General features: G+C 44.1%; 1 protein-coding gene across 1 annotated transcript in view; it reads left to right on the plus strand.

Annotated features, from left to right (window-relative positions):
* Positions 1 to 17,267, plus strand: part of CDK15 (cyclin dependent kinase 15) — a 456,073-nt gene that overhangs the window by 411,282 nt on the left and 27,524 nt on the right. The window contains exon 13 of the mRNA XM_086958557.1: positions 824 to 950. Within this exon, the coding sequence (XP_086814683.1) occupies positions 824 to 933 (110 nt within the window). The 3' untranslated portion in view covers positions 934 to 950. The remainder of the gene's footprint in view (positions 1 to 823; positions 951 to 17,267) is intronic.

The following is a 17,267-nucleotide window of genomic DNA, read 5'->3' on the forward strand; positions in this document are numbered from 1 at the left end:
CTGCGCCTCCTTACACTAATTAACACCACTTACCTGCTGTAAAACCGCATAATTGTCCTTCCTCATGTCTGAGTAACAGCAATTAGCAGAGACAGCCCTCGGCTGTAGAGCCAGCGAGCTGTAGGATTGATATGGAAGGTTTCAGAGAGCACGTCGGAGTGTGGTTCAGGAGAACACTCCGTTCTTTATTGGGGTTTATAGCTAGTGGTCACTGTGTTTTATTGTTTATTGGTGTGGCAACCTTTCTGAATACCAGCCACAACCTATAAAAGAATACACAATGGAAAACAGATAGGTATAGCGCTTACTAGTCTACCACCGACGAGGCGTTCAAGCGCCTAACGCTGGGCCGCACACTGCTCTGGAGCGCGTACAAAGGAAACAGAAAATGTTATAAATGAAAGGCGAGCTTGGGGAATGTTTTAGACTTCAGCATCTGTTTGAGTGAAGTGAACCTTCCGTCGCATTAGACGCATCTTGAAGCGAGTAGTTGGGCTGTAACTTAAGCGAGTCTTGTGTAGCTCAAACCTTCCATTGACGTGGCCTTGTAGCACTGTGGAAAGACGAGGCTGTGCATGGATCGCTTGGCAGAGTTGTTGTGGTAATATCGGCAGATATTCTTTCTATAGGTGGACTAGATGAGGTGACGTCAGAGCACTTAACGCTCGGGTGAGGCTAGACCATACATACATAAAGTCGAATAGGCGGCTTCAGACTCAAGAAGTGCTTGAAAGACAGGTGCAAATTATTAACAGTCGCCCTTTTATTGCCACTGAACCTTTGACTATCTGAATATTACATTAGCTTTCTTTGTTTCCAACAGTTCGATCAATATTCACCGTCCCGGGAGTGAAGCTGGATACGGAATTCCGCGACCTTTTCGCCCCGTGCCCTAAAACGCAACCCCAAACACGGTTCGACTGGCGCTTTTGATGAACAGAATTGCGCAGGTAAGGAAACACGACATTTTGTGTTGGTTTTGCTTGGAGCAAGCTTAAGACTATTTATAGACATCGACTGAAAAAACAAAAAAGGAAGATATCACAACTCGGTATATCAATGACTTAGATACTTGGTCTATCTTCGGTAGACGCCCAGGAACTTGTGAGCTGGTGAATCACCACATAAGTGACTTTGGACAAAATTTGACTGCATTTTAATGGTCTTGAGTTAAGAATGCCAACTACCACTACAGTCAAGGTAAGTAAGTTTAGATTTACTATTTTTCAGCCGCCACATCAGTATTTCAACCAGAAATATATATCGTCAGTGTCCATAGATGTGGAATTAAGAATAGTAAACCTACACCATATTATATCCACTAGCCTTGACGATATAAGCATGTATCACCAGTTATGAGAATTTTGATGCTGAGATACCAGTGGCCTGAATCACAGATTCTGTCCGCATCCCTGCAGCAAAATACAGGGATTACAAGTTATATTCATCGGATTGGAGAATAACTCGTGGATCTGGGCACACTGGGGCCAATTTTATGTGTTTTCCTCATTCAGAGGAATGTTACAGATTCAAACCCACACCCCTTGCCACCTGCCTGGAGCAGATGGTAAATGGGCGAGGGGCATTGTTATTATCTATGGTGCAGGAGGCGATGGGCAAGGGAAGGCCCAGGAGCATAGAGGGCTGGCAAAGCATTTGTTGCTCCTCATATGCTACTGCCAAATTTTCTTGCTCAGACTAAAATATCCCACTGGATGTGCCCGTCTCTGAACCTTAGTTGCACTGTGTCCTGGCACTCTAGATGCAAACGTTTGCAAAATAGTTCACATGAAACTGTCTGCAATTTTGTTACTGGTGAAAGCCTTCTACTAATTCTCATGGGCTCAGCTAGGCATCTCATGTTCTCTTGGTAAGAACGTTGTCATGTGAACAGTACTTTAAATCGTGTGAGTTGTAGGGAAGGTATCTGAGCTGTATCTAGTGTAGGGGTGCCCTGCTCCACTCCCTATGTATGGGAGACCCACTTGTTAGTAATATCTGGGATTCATAAGCTTTTCATTTTTGCAATAAACTCTTTCAGACTCTGAAAACCTGAGATGGGAGGCAATACAACTGTCCAATAGAGAAATCTTCGATGCCTTTTGGAAGGAAAGAGAATGAGTTCTTAGTGATGCATTGATACAGTAAAACACATTACCGAGTTCATCAATGAACAGGGCCTCTCTCTCACCCTCCTAAAAACAGATTTCCAAGAGATGTGTTACAGGTCTGCTTTAAGCATCTGAATGAAGGTGTGGCTAGTGGGACATTCATTTGGACAATGCCACTGATTCAGACATTACTGCTGGCATCAGACAACATTAGAGATCATTTTATTATGATGATCTAAAACTCAGGTTTAAAATACAGGTATAATAATTGTGTGGTATGTTACAGTCATAGTTGTCAACTCCACAACTATAGTGGTAAGGACCACTGCTTGCTAACTGCAGCCCTGTGCCCAGAGATTCTGGTAGCATGCTTAGCATTGCTGTGTAATATTTGAGGTCTTCTTTCAAATTTTCATCATGTCTAGTCCAAGTCAATTGACTCATGTGCCCCTCTTCTGCTGTTGTCCACTTACCCATAGCTTGTATACTTTGGCCCTGTAGTTTTAATCAGTTTGTCACTATTTTGTTTAGGAGTATTGTTCCCAACAGAGCAAACTTATATTTCATCTTTCCCTTCTTTGATTTCGGTGTACCCATTAGGCACTGCTTGACCATAAGTTCTGGAACACAATGCAACATTTTTGAGAGCCTCCTGTTAATTTTTACTAATTCAGCAGAACAATCGGAGGATAACTCAACAACAAAACAGGAATATTTTCAGTCTGATGAAAGTCGTCATTTATGGGGGAAGCCTCTTTCATTGCTTAGCACCTTTCGTGGGCTCTGCGCTCACTGATGTAGTACCCCAGCTTTGCATTGAACTGTGGCTGAGAATGATGTCATTATCATCAATTGATATGGAGGCACTGCTCGGTGCCTCAGCGTCAACCTGGTTGATGCAAATTCCATTTTCCAAAACTGAGATCGGGACAGAAGCATTCATGAGACTGAATATTTTCTCCCAAGTCTCTCCTGGTGATCAATTGTCTCTAGTCAATGATGGCCCTGGAGGAATACATATGTAGTCCATTATTATCCATGGTAATTGAGGATCAATTATATTCTCCCATCGGAGACCGTGTCAGTAGGTGGAATGGTATACTCAGTTTGTACTGTGATGGACTGTGGATCATTTGTTGATGGAAGATGGAATAACTTGAGGCGTCTGACCCCAAACAGTGGACGCCTAACACCTTTTGACCCTGACATTGAGTTTGGAAGTCTGCCCTCGTAACACACGATTGTTTGAGGAACCAGTCTGTTTAGATGCATACCATGGTTTTCAAAATGGAAAAAGAATAGTCGTCTCAAAGAAAAAGGATAGGATGACTCACAGAAAAAGGATAGGATGACTCACAGAAAAAGGAAAGGATGACTCACAGAAAAAGGATAGGATGACGCTGCCCCAGGCAGAGGACAACGAGTGATTATAACAGCATCTTATGTAACAAAGCCAACATGCCTTTACACATGCACCAAAAGGAGGTGTGGGCACCCGAACATTGCTGTCGACATTGAAACTTAATCTCTCTGATTCTTAAAAAAAGAAATGTGTAACAATATTGTTCTTATATAAAGCACCCAATGCCAAGATCGTGCTATAAAATAAACTGCAAAAAATTTGCAGTTTTGGTTTAAAAGCAACAAATGATAAGAAAAATTTAGGTTAAACCATACACCTCAGAAAAAGGAATGTTCCAACTGAAATGCGTCTTTAGATGCATCTTGGTAAAGAAATGCATGGGAAATTAGAGAAGTGCTTGAGGTGGCAGGAGCTTTAAGTTTCAGGGCTTGATTTAGAGCTTGGAGGACAGGGTACTCCGTCACAAATGTGATTGATTACCATGTCCGAAAAACAAACTCCTATTTTGAACAAAAACTGCCAGCGGCTGTCCACCAAACTTCTGGTACCTTCAGAGGAACCACCATAATGGAGGTTCCTCTGAACGTACAGAAATCACCATTCGGCCGGCGGTAATCTCTAAAATTGGTGGCAGTAGTCCATTAGGGTGGCGGACGTAATGGCCTCTGCCAACCTGTCAGATGGTGGGCCACTATAAAGGCCATTTCACGCATGTTTTGCCAGGGAAGTTGCTATTTAAATATGAACTGAAGACCTTTTCGAAGTCAGAGGTGCTGTTCTACTCCGGTGGTAGGAACATCATAGTAAGAGAAACACTAAATGGCAAACATTTGTTTGCTAAATGTGTGTGCTTTCAATGTTCATAGCAACTCATTTACCCAGAAGTGCCTCCAGGACAGACTTTCTTTCTTGAAGCTGTGACTTTCACCTCAAATTTGTTGTAGAGTTGAATTGATTTATTCTACCCTAGCCGAGCACAGCTGAAAGCATAACAACCATTGCGAAAGAGCATACAAGTGTAATGTACATGAAGTGTGGAGAGCCAAAATTGGAACCGGAGAGATTACTTCTTTTACCCACATGTTCACAGCTCATACTCATATGGATTTCAAGTTATTTTGGGAAGAGACCCTTCATGCCTCACAAAGCAGAATTATTTGAGCGACACAGTAGCAAATGTTCTTTCCCGGCTGGTGGCATTAATTGGAGACAGATGAGGCTTAACGCCCCATTGCGGATACTGAGAGCAATGGGATGTTTTTGAGGGCTATCCAAAAATATTTTTAGGGAATATCAAAGCTTGATAGAAGACATGGGATTAATGTGGGAAGTATTTACAATTGGATGAGTGGAGTATGTATTTCCAGTATTTAAGAAATTAGGAAAGATTTGGCCAGGAGTTTTTACACTTGGAAAAATAGAATAAGACCCTTCCCAAATATGGGTCATCTAGTAGAAAAAAAGGTGGATTGTATGAACGCCTCAGAAGTACCTAAGAAATTTGATTATTTGGAGTAAAAAATCTGGCACAGGGACAAGGGGGACAAATCTGGTAGACAACTCACATAGTTGGCAAGCAGAGAAAATAACAGTTATCACTGAACTAGGGAGAGTAATTGGCAGATAGGCTAGATGATTGTAAAATAACCCATCAATGGAATGCGAGGTAAGACTGGCTCTCTAATTAATGGAGAAAGAAAGATAAGATACCAGAGAGTGATGGTCTTTTCCAGAGATCTATGCATGTACAGAAAGAAATAATGGTCACAACTGCTTCACATATTCAACCTCACGCCTCTTTGATGGAGGTGGCCAAGGCTGTATTGCTACCACTCACAGTGATCTGCACAGGGCATTTTTAATGGGGTTTAATGCCATTCAAAGATGGCTGCCTGTGCATGGGCAAGTATGCAAGTATGCAGATGCCCACACATGGGTGGAATCTTTGAATGGATGTTCATTTGATTCAAAGATGGAAACCCATTCATGCTTGGTTAAACATAATATTGTAAACGCAACTTCATAGGGAGTTTGGTATTCTCCTTAAGTACTTGTAGGGAATTTTCTGAAAAGTGTCCAGAGCACCACCACACACAAAAGTAAAAGGTCTGTCACTTTGACGGGTCCATTCAAGTAGAATTAACTGTGATGCACAAAGCGTAGGCACAGAGAAGCTGATGGTTCCATTCTTTGATTCTGTATATCACCACAGAGACAGGGGACACTTGTTTCGTCGCACTTAAGATTTGTGAGAATGAAAACACTGCGGCCCCTGGAGCCCCGAGGACTAGAAAGTAAGGATCTCGGTCAAAGTTAAACGGTGCAGTATCAGTCAACTCGTGAAAAAAGATATCTTGAAATCATGCCGGGACCTTGATAAGTCTGGAAGAAAAATAAGCTCAGTCTCTTGAGCACTACGCGTCCTCGGTCACACGTTTGCAATGGTACTCCGGAGGCTGCAGTATTTTCGTTGTCACAAATCTTACGTGGATGAACAGTGCGTTGTACGTCATAGCCTTAAAAAGTTGCCTAGTGCAACGAAACACGTGTCGGCTGTCTCCGTGGTTATATACACTGAAGCTAGGGGCAGCTAGAGGCAAGTAGCAGAGCAATGAAAATTGCTGCTTTACCTTGCTAAGGGGGAGAGAACAGGACAGTGCCATATCTACTAAGTCATGGAGCTGCTGCCCTCTTCCCAGGCGCTGGTGCTCAGTTAGACTGCCTAGTACACCGTAGTGCAAAGGTGTGTAAATGTAAATGTATTTGAGCTTATATAGCGCACAGCTACCCGCAGTGGGTTTCCCGGCGCTTGCTTAGGGAACCCATCCTGGTATTCCCCTGTGAGATAACCCCGGCAGGGTATCCACAAGGTGAAAGCCAGGCATCCCGCCGCGAGGGGCCATTGTGGAGATTAAGCAAGATATTGCCCAGAGTCGCAGAGTGTGAACCCGTGAGTCGAGAAGGCACCGGAGCGAGAATTATCGAGTCTGTGGAATTTTTAGCCCAAGACCCGCCGAGGCGGGGAATTGAACCCTGGTCCAGGGCCGATCTCAGCTTCCGGGTCTGCCGCCTCTAACCCCTGAGCCACACTTCTCCAGTACAAAATACCATGCTCAGACATATTTTTTTTATTCCACATTGTGTGTGTGTGCTGTACACATGTAAAGTTTGACAACTTTGTATTGTAAAAAAAAAGTTTTTCTTACTTTCTGCCTGCCTTAAGGAGGTATATTCTTGTGCAAAGCCCGGTCTATAAAAGTGAGCAGATAGAGTTTTGTGTCAAAAACATGGGTGATAAATGGGAACACTCATGTACCTCAAAAAAGGCAATTTGTGTTACTTTTGTACAACTTTCCAGTGCAAGAAAATGTATTGAACTGAAAAGTAAAGAGTTTATCAAGACATTGCAATGGTAGCCATTACGTTTTGCGACTTTGCACCAAGTTAAAACCTTGATAAATCTGCTAAAAGTTAAGAAAAAATCGGGCAACCTTAAACGAGACAGTCATTTAACCGGGAAAACTAGTATGTACGAAGCAGACACTGAGTGAGAAGAAAGGAGAAGAAGGAAGGAAAAAATCAGAGGGACTGTAAGAACAAAGCTCGGTAATGAATGTGTAAGGCAATTGTAAAAAGCAGAAAAAGGAGGAGAGAAAGCCGAGAAAAATGGGGTAGAGAACACAATAATACTGAAGAGATGTAAAGGGGGGAAAGAGAAGAAGAGAAAAGCAGGAAGAGGCTTACACATATTTACCCATATCTCACGTATTCCAGCACAGAAACACTGTTGGCCTATGTACAGTGATAAAAGTTTCTCTACCTGTTTAGACTCTGGCTGGGAGATTGATTTGGGGAAGGGGTAGCCATACAAAACATGGAAGGGAATGGCCCCTGCTAGCCCTCCCATAGCCGTGGCCATGAGAATGCCATATAAGGGAGCACCTGGTGTTTAATAAGAGTGTTTTTTGGTTATTTTAAGGCATCAACACATTGCCTTACAGTAGGCGAACTTGGAATATTCCGAGACACCGAATATGTGGTGCTGACATTGATAGCTAGGAGGAGCCATGCAATCACAGAAATCAGAGAGCACTATAGGTTTTAAGATGCAATCAGGGCAGTGAAGGAGGCAGGTGGCCTGTGAAACACTACACTTTTAAGTGAGTGAGTGAATAACTTTATTCAGTTATTTCTAACAATAAAGTGCATAACTTAAATAAATACAAACATTAAGACACACTTTCTATAAACAAGTAGGGTCCTTTTTAGGTCTCACCTAGGCATGCGCTGCTCTAGGAGGGCCTTTAGCCATCGGTCTTCACTTTTCAAGCACTACACTCCTGCTTGTGGCGGCATCCACCTTGCGGGTGCAAGCAGCAGTGCGCCACAAGCATGAGTGCAGTGCTTGAAAAGTGAAGATTGCTATCCCAAGCGCGCCTGCACCACCCGCGGGCTCACCTCCTGCTCCCCCTCTCTCTCACAACCTCTTCCCTTTTGCCACCACTTTGCCACGCTCACAACACTCGCGGGACGCTTCTACTGTACTGTCTTCAGCAGAAAAAGGCATTTACTCATTCCCAAGGTTTTTTTCTTTAAAGAAGCATCGCCAAGTCCTTCGAGTGTCCGACTTCAAATTCTGAGAGTAAACATTCCCAAGGTGGATTGTAAACAACTCTTTTAAACACCATAACTTTGCGAGAAAGGGCCTCTGTGGTGCACCCGAGGCAGGCACTCTTAAAAGAGAGATCTGTTCAAGGTCACACGCCTGCTGCAAATGGGACCTACTCAATCAACTCTCTATGGCAGATTTTGTTCACTAAAATTATATTCTGCTAATACTTGCTTCATTGACCCTTAAATCTAGGCCATATCTTCATAGAATAGCCTGAATGTCGAAATCCACACTCCAACCTGGAAGCTTCCGAAAAATGCAGTTACTAAAAACTGTTCCATTATTTTACTTTATTTTATATTGTTTTATAGCTCACTAGCACCAAAAGGTATTTAGGTGCTGCAGCCCCATGCTACTGTTAACTTGGTGTTCCAAGCTCACACTTTAATATTAATGTTACTTTTGACAGTAACTGCAAGTGTACTCCAGTCAGGGAAGAGTTGGCCACAATGTGCATTGATGTGGAAATGTGTTTAAATATGCCTTATCCTGTCGTGGATAGCCAATGGCTGCGGCAACTGACTATGTGGATTTTAAGGGGTCAGTGCATGGGTTTTCCATCACTTTAGTGCCATAGATTGGAGGAGTAGGGCCACCCGTGCCCTATTGAAAGTAAAGTGAGACTGGGGGCTCTCTCCTGCCTGGTTGAACTATAAAAGGCAGCCAGATCTGTGGTTATTTGTCAGTGTGGTGTTGAGGTTCTTCGATTTCCGACTTCGTCCCGTGTTCGGTCACCATTTTGTGTCCCGTCGCCATTTTGTTTTGCCCTCACTCAGGCAGCACGGCGAACGGAGTGTTTTTGCCTTTTCCAGCTGCTACGCGCCTCTTCTGTTGAAAAGTAACCCCCTGCCCTTGTTTACGAAATTGATGTCAGGGTCTGGCCAAGTTCACTAATCCATGTCTGGGTTGATTGATCCCTGTCTTGACTGACTATTTGGCTTCCCCTATTCTTTCCTTACTTTATCTTATCCGACTGGCCTTTGCTATTCTCTCCTTGTATTCTCTTGTTACATAACCATCCTTTGAGGCACACAAATACGTCCTGCCACCTGCAAATTGGATTGTAGGCACTAGCACTGATTAACTTGTGGGGAGGGGTGACACAGGGTCTTAAAGAAGGGCGTATTTGGGACACCTGATAGTTTGTTTTCCAACTTTTCCTATTGGCTAGCTTTGTATGTATTGGGAGTATAGGTTGTAAATATGTGTGCTATAAAAGATTGTGCGCCACGGAATAAAGTGGCAGTCTCCTGAGAACCTACTCTGTACTTCTGGGACAACTGTGCTTAGCTGCAGCTCATAAACCTGGTTTTCTACACCCAACAGAGTGTCTCGTGCCTCTGTCCGACAAGGCAGGTGAACTTGGGGATTTAAGGCGTACCCTGCGCCGCCAGGCCCATAAGGCCCGGTTCGCCAACTGGCGCCCAACGTGGGGCGGCTTCAGTGGTAGCGGTTCAGCCCGAGGGTCGTGAGGAGCCTGGCAAAAAATTCCGGAGGATTCGCGAGCCATGTAAAGAAACCCCTGTATGTCGAAGTGGACGAAGGTATTTTTTTGCAGCGCGGCTACTCCTTTCCGACGGCTGCTGACGACTGCTGCCCTGACTGCCGCCCTGCCTTGGTCTATTTGGTGATGACTGGTATTGCGAGACGTTAGACAGACCTCTGTTGGCGTGAGAGAACACTTAGTTAAGTATTCATGGGTAGCGCCCACTTCTTTGTTTTGTTTTTGGGTTTGTTATTCGACCATTGCAATAGCCGAAGCCAAGGGGGGAGTACGTTTGTGATGTGTTATTTGCTTTAACCCCTTGAAGTTTGTAAACGGACCAGTGAATTAAAGATGCCTGGTTTTAGCAAGTTTAGGAAGTTTTGTTGTCTTGGTTGCAATAGGGATTCCCGGCTAGAGGACTCTTGTCCGATTCCTCCGGTTGGAACTCCCACTTATGAGCTCTATTCCAAACATGGTGTTGCCCCCATTGCCTTTAACGAGGCATGGATCCGATACACAAAGAAAGATGGTGTTTTGCAGTGGCCACAAAATGGTAGCTTTGAGCCTGCTATATTAGACAATCTAGAAGCAATTTTGTCCAAAAGAAAAGCCCGGCTGGCGATGTTTGACTCCTTCCGCCTCTGGCGTAAAGAAGCCAAACAGAGAGAAATTAAGCGGGCAAAAAGAGATAAGAAAGCGAAAGGTATGACGATTATACAGGCTGCCCAGCAGAAAATGATATTGATCGAGCGATTGAAGTCTCAGAAAGACAGCATCGTATGGCAATAGATAGATGTTACCCTGTGTTGCCTACTTCTCCACAGAGTAAGGATCTTGACGAAGATCCCTTAATGTCCCATTTGTTGAGGTTGCCTCCGCCTAATGTACCAGGTGCTAACGCACCCCCATTTTTACCACTTGTTCAGCAACCTGTTGTTCAGCCAGTTGATCCAGCTCTTCCACAATTGCCCCTTCCAGTCTTGCCACCCCCGCCTCCTTTGCCATCGACTTCTGTACCTCAGTCTCCTTTACCTTCGGTTCCTCTTGTAACGGTCAGCTCTTCTCCTCCTTTGCTTAATACCTGTATCCCGTTTTACTGTCGGATTCTCCCACAGCTCGTAAACGGTTGGTCGATACCGTTTCTGGCCTTTTCTCCCCCTTCTTTGGGTCTTTTAACATGACTCCTGCTCTGTCCCAAAGGCAATCTCATAGTCAACTCCCAGGTTCGGACGAGCGAATTGCATTGGACTCTCTTGCTCACAAATGGATCATGAGTGGTCCCCAGTATAGTGTGCACGATATCATGAGCACCTTTCAACAGTGGAATGCGCCCACGTAGAGATATGTTTTTAATGTTATGTGTGACAATCTTGTCAAAGGATGGGAGGATATGGATTTGGGTTTAGCTCCCCAGGGTCTGTTAGACGTGCAGGCTAAATTTGATAAAGGACTTATTGTGGATTCTGAATTTGAGGATGCCGTTAGGACACTTGTCACTTTCAGGTCTTTATTTTCTTCTCAGACTGTTCTTGAACCTGATCTTGCAGTTAGACAGAAAATGAAACATTATCCTATGAGAGAAGTTCCTCCAGTATGGAGAGAAGAGGTTCCACAGGCAGGCAATATTCCGCGTGTCCCTACTTATTTCCAACGTATATGGGTACATGTCCCCTGGAAACGATCTGAGGTTTTGGCGCTCAAACAGTCTTTTACCGGACCCTCGTAAAAATCCCGCTGGGTATTATAAAGAGCTGTCCCAGACTGTTGATGCGTGTATTATGAATCTGGCCGATATTAATCTGCTGACGGGAAATGTAGTCCCACAAGCGTTATGGGCTCGGATTCGTAGGGAGGAGCACAACCAAGCTTTAGGTGGTAATTGGGCTGCTATAACTGCCGCAGATGCAGCACAAGTAGGTGGTGCTAAGTCAGATGATTTGATTGCACAATTGCCCGGTAGAATCTTCACTTTAATGAAAACGATGATGCCTGCTTTATGTGTTTTACTTGGGATAAGTTAGCTGCGTGTAAACAGAAGAAAGATGAGTGTCTCAGATTTCTTTACTCGTTTTGAGGAGACGTTCATCGACCACAGTGGTCAAGATATGAGTACTGAGGGTGGACAGCGATTATTCGAGGATAAATTTGTATTTAATTAACTTCCAGAGTTATTGCATAAATTGAAAGACTCCGAAAGTTTGTGGGCTGTTTCTTCGTCTGCCCAGATATTAGCTACTGCTCAGTATTACGAGAATAGGGATAAGTGGGAAAAGGATAAGATCGATAAGATCAAGAAGAAGACTAAAGAAACAAAGGTTCTTTTGCAACAGGCTTATACCCCTCGTTCCGCTCAGCGCCAATTTCAACAACCTCCCCAGCTTCAGAGGTTGTTACAAAAACCTGAATCCTTTGTTCCGCGACCGTTGCTAGGTCCTAATCAATGTGCCTATTGTAAAGAGGAAGGTCATTTTAAGAATAGCTGTCCAGTTTTATTGCAACGTAATGGTGGATTCCCAGGGCCGCTAGGCCGTGGTGGTTTTCAATCGGCACCCAGAGGTAGAGGGCGAGGTGCGTTGTCTCAGGACAGTGTTCCTTTCCCCCTCAGAATTCTATGAATTATTTTGACCAGCAGAATACTCAGTCTGCGCAATATTATAATGGCGACTATTGTGCTGAAAGTGAGACTCAGGATTTTCACACTAGTTGGGACAGCCATGCACAAAGTAAGGGAGTCGTATCAGTTCCAGTGGATCAGAATGGGCCTTATGTTGAAGTTGTTGCATTGGGTGTTTCAGAGCCATTTCTTTTGGATACTGGTTAAATGAGAAGTTCTATCATTCACTCCAAACTCCCTGGGGCACCTTTGTCTGGCTTAACAAATGTTTCTGTAGGATTCTCTGGCGCCCCAGTTAGTAACCCGGTTTCTTGCCCTTTGCCTATCTCGATTGGTCCTTATGATTTGGAGGCCCGCTCATTTTAACGACTGGTTGCGGCGAGAATTTGCTGGATTTGGACTTATTGAAACGTCTTCATGCAACATTGTATTATTCCCCCGCTGGTGTACATCTTACTCTAGGTGAGAAGTTGGTTTCTCCTATGTATTTGTCTAAGGACCAACTCCCACCCGAATTGCATTCTCTTCCTGCTACGCTTTGGGCTACGGGTCCGAATGATGTTGGTCTGCTCCAGATTCCACCTTACTTGGTTACTGTCAAGCCTAATGTTAAATTACCATGCATTCCTCAGTATAAAATTTCCAATGATGGTGAACGAGCTTTATTGGGTATCATCTATGATCTGGTTCAGAAGGGTGTGGTCGAAGAAACAAGAGGGAATGTTTGCAATAGTCCTGTTCTACCCGTCTTTAAACGCACTGATCCTTCTCAGCCTCCTGTTTATCGTTTTGTGATTGATCTTCGGGAGGTCAACAAAATTGTTGTCCCCCAGTTTCCTGTCATCCCAGATATCACTGCCTTGCTCACAATGATACCTGCTTCAGCTGCCTGGTTCTCGGTTATGGACCGCAAAAAGGCTTTCTTCAGCATTCCTATTGCTGAGGAGAGTAGGGATATTTTTGGCCTCTCTCTCGGAGGCCGAGGTTTCCGATTCAAACGTGCACCTCAAGGCTACTGTGAGAGTCCTTCCATTTATAGTCAGGCTTTGAAATCTCAGCTCGATGCTTTCACTTTGCCCCCAGGTGCTACTCTTATTCAGTATGTGGATGATTTTTTAGTTGCTGCTGATTCAGAGGATGTTTGTAAGGATGTGACTGTTTCACTGTTGCGTCATTTGTCTGACCTACATCACAAGGTGTCACCCTCTAAATTGCAATATTGCCACCAAGAGGTTACCTACTTAGGTCATCTCTTGTCGAAGGAGGGAAGGCGATTGACCCCAGAACGTATTCAAGCAATCACACACATGTCTGTACCATCCACACAAAGGGAGGTGCGTGCCTTTCTGGGCATTATCTCTTATTGTAGACAGTGGATTCCAAATATTTTTTTGTTGGCTAAACCTCTGCTGGCACTTACTCTGAAAGACACACCCCAACCTCTTCCTTGGACTGACGAATGTCAGAAGAGTTTTTCTGACTTACGTACGGCTTTGTGTTCTGTCCCTGTGTTAGGTACTCCAGATTACAGTAAGTCTTTCACACTCTACGTTCATGAAAGAGAAGGTTGTGCGTTGCCATTTTTAACGCAACAATTTGGAGACAAACAGCGGCCATATGCCTATTTTTCGGCTACATTGGATCCAGTAGCCAAGGCATTGCCTAGTTGTCTCAGAGCTACAGCAGCAGCAGCGATCTCCATTCGTCAATCTTCTGGATTGGTACTGGATAACGCTCTTGTTGTTATGGTACCACATGCAGTGGATACTCTTTTGAACAGAACAAAAACACAACATCTCACGAGTGCCCGCTTGTCTGGGTATGAGCTGACGCTCTTGACTAGTCATATACACATCAAGCGGTGTAATACTTTGAATCCAGCAACACTGTTACCTATTCCAGAAGAGAAAGACACTCAAGAACAGCAGGATTGTTTTCTCCGTACAGAGGAGGAAACGAAAGTCAGAATAGACTTAAAAGACACACCACTTGTGGACCCGGATGGGATCCTATGGGTCGATGGGTCTTGTTTCAAGCTTCCTAATGGCAAGACGAATGTGGCCTATACTGTTACCACCTTGTATACTGTAGTGGAGACAGCACGCATTACACAGAATTCAACCCAAGCAGCTGAACTGATTGCCCTGACGAGAGCGTGTGTTTTGGCTAAGGGAAAGAGAGTGAATGTTTACACGGATAGCCAATATGACTTTGGCGTGGCTCATAGTTTTGGTCGTTTGTGGAAGGAAAGAGGATTCTTTACTTCCCATGGGACTAAGATACAGCATGGTCAGTTGGTAACTGACCTTCTCGAATCACTTGCTTTGCCTACCCAAATAGCAATAGTGAAGTGTAGTGCACATAAAAAGATCACTGATGATGTGGGCCGCGGGAATGCTTTTGCAGACGAGGTAGCAAAAGAAACAGCGAGAGATGCTACAAGTCGTATGTGTGTTGCAGGCCCTGCAAGATGGGTCAGTGAAGGAGGAACTTTGTGAGGCCACAATAGAATGTGTGAGAATGATTCAAGAAGAGGCTACAGAGAAGGAATTGAGTAAGTGGAGAGAAAGTACGGGAATGTTGGACGCGACAGGGTGTTGGACGGAATTGTCAGAACATCAGCGTTGGCTGTTACCAGACGCCTATGTACTGCCTGTAGTTACTATGGCACATGGTCCAGCCCACATCAGTGCAAAAGGAATGTGCAAACTTCTGGCTCCAGTATGGCAGAATGAAGGAATTCCTAAATGTGCGGAGAATGTGGTGAAACATTGTATCGTTTGTTTGATGCATAATCCAGGAAAGCGAACCCCAACTCCGGCAGGTCATTTTGCTCCCCCTACGTATCCTTTTGAGGTATTACAAATTGATTACATTCATATGGAACGTTGTAATAACCTTAAGTATGTTCTGGAGGTGGTGTTTGCCTTTTCCAGATGGATAGAGGCCTAAGCCCTATAGGACAATACTGCTTTGTCCACTGCCAAAGTCCTTTTGAAAGAATTCTTTCTGAGGTTTGGTTTGCCGCGAATTGTCTGGAGTGACAATGGAAGTGAATTTGTAGCCCAAATTATGCAGAAGGTGTGTTAGAGTGCTATAATGGCACTCTCAAGCTCAAATTGCCAAAGATTCAGGCCAGCACGGGCCTTGCTTGGCCCGATGCTTTACTTTTGGCACTTTTATCTACAAGAACAACTGTACATTCTCGCTTAGGACTCAGACCATACGAGGTCGTTTTTGGGCGCCCAGCTAACGTCTGGGGAGTCCCTCGACCTAAAAAGTACGCTGACGTTCCGTATCCTATGTTGATTGACTACTTACATGATCTCACCACTAAATTGCGTGTTCTTCATCAACAGGTTCAAAACGCTTTACCGGAGGCCTCCGCAGATCCAGGTCATTCCATTGAAGCCGGAGACTGGGTTTGACTGAAGAATTTTCAGAGGAAAAAGAATTTTGAACCTCGCTGGGGGCCGCCTCGGCAAGGTCTACTGGTAACACGTACAGCAGTAAAAGTCGTCGGAAAGAAGAATTGGGTTCATGGCGTACACTGCAAAAGGGTGCCTTTGCCTTTGCCTTTTGACCATTGGGTCCGCAAGGGTATAGGTGATAGTGAGAGCGAAAGGGTCCCTCGGTTTGTACCTTTTTAGTAGTGCACGTCTGGATCGAACGAGCTCTGAAAAAGAAGACGACGACGTGTTACAAGAAGCTGTACAATTACATTTGCGATTGAATACAACAGATTCAGAGACTTTGTTTCGAGAGCAAACTGTACCTGATAAGACTCGGTACAACTTAAGACCTAGGTCGATTAAGAACAATTGAACTTTTTCTTTTTCTGGTTATATTTTGAGAGACATTTTCTTTTCACTATCCATCAAGTTGCAGGGTCACGGTAGGAGTCTTAGGCTGTGACCTGAGTAGTGACAGTAGGTCTGCAGGACTTGCAGTGTCATAGGACGGCTAATAATCACAGCTAAGTGATCAAGGAAGATTGCCGTGAGAAACGCTTTAGAGAATGGATATTAAAGTGGAAAAGCATGATAAAAAGCAAGAAATGAAAAGTAAATATAAGAAATTGTTGTTTAGTCCATGTGGCGTAACATTATGTATTTTAATATGTTCATGTATTTTATTGGCTTGTGTGAGTTGGGTTGTTCACACTATGCAGGAAGCACCTGTTCCAACTTCTGTTTCCTTGTCTTTTCCTACTACTGCCTCCCCGCATCAGTTCCATACACTCCCAGAGCACGAGCAAATTAGGAGAACAGAATACTTCAACAATTCATTTATCCAGTTGTGAAATCAGCATCAACTGGTAGTCAATACTACTGACTGTTGGGTTTGTGGACTCATGCCGCATAACACAGAGAGAGGGATGCCATATTTAGTCCTTCCGTTTTCTTACAAAGGTTCCGCTTGGGCCTATTTGGCCATGTTTTCTAATGTATATCAGAACCAACTTCGATATCCTCCTGGTGGTCCATATGGTGGTGGAGCAGATTTTAGTCATAGTTCTTTGATAAAGGGAATAGTGGCCATGGCTAGAATTGCCGAAATTGGTAAGATTCCCGTTGATGAGAAACGAGCGTATGATGGTTGGAACGTGACTCGTTATATTACTAGCCTCACAGATAAGGCTAGACGAAGGAGATCCCCACCAATTTGAACCGTACCTCATCGAGGTAATTTATGTCTGCAGATAAATGGCCAAAATATTAAAAACCAACAGGAAAAGAGTGTTTGTTCCCTTACATACATTTATTCACCTCAGATTTCTTCACCGTTAGTGCCATCTCAAGGCACATATTTTGTCTGTCACGACAGAGCCTACACGTGCCTTCCCACCTACTTTTCAGGAACTTGTTATGTGGCTTTTCTTCGCCCTCCGACATATACTGCTCTTTCAGGTCATCATAGAAAAAGATATGGCAGAGGGGTTATTGATTCTAAGGACACAGCAGGACAAGAAGGAGGTGACTTTATCAAAGGGTTACTTCCTTTCTGGGGCCCAATGGCCA

This window comes from Lissotriton vulgaris, chromosome 2_1 (assembly GCF_964263255.1).
Source record: "Lissotriton vulgaris chromosome 2_1, aLisVul1.2, whole genome shotgun sequence".
NCBI lineage: Eukaryota > Metazoa > Chordata > Amphibia > Caudata > Salamandridae > Lissotriton > Lissotriton vulgaris.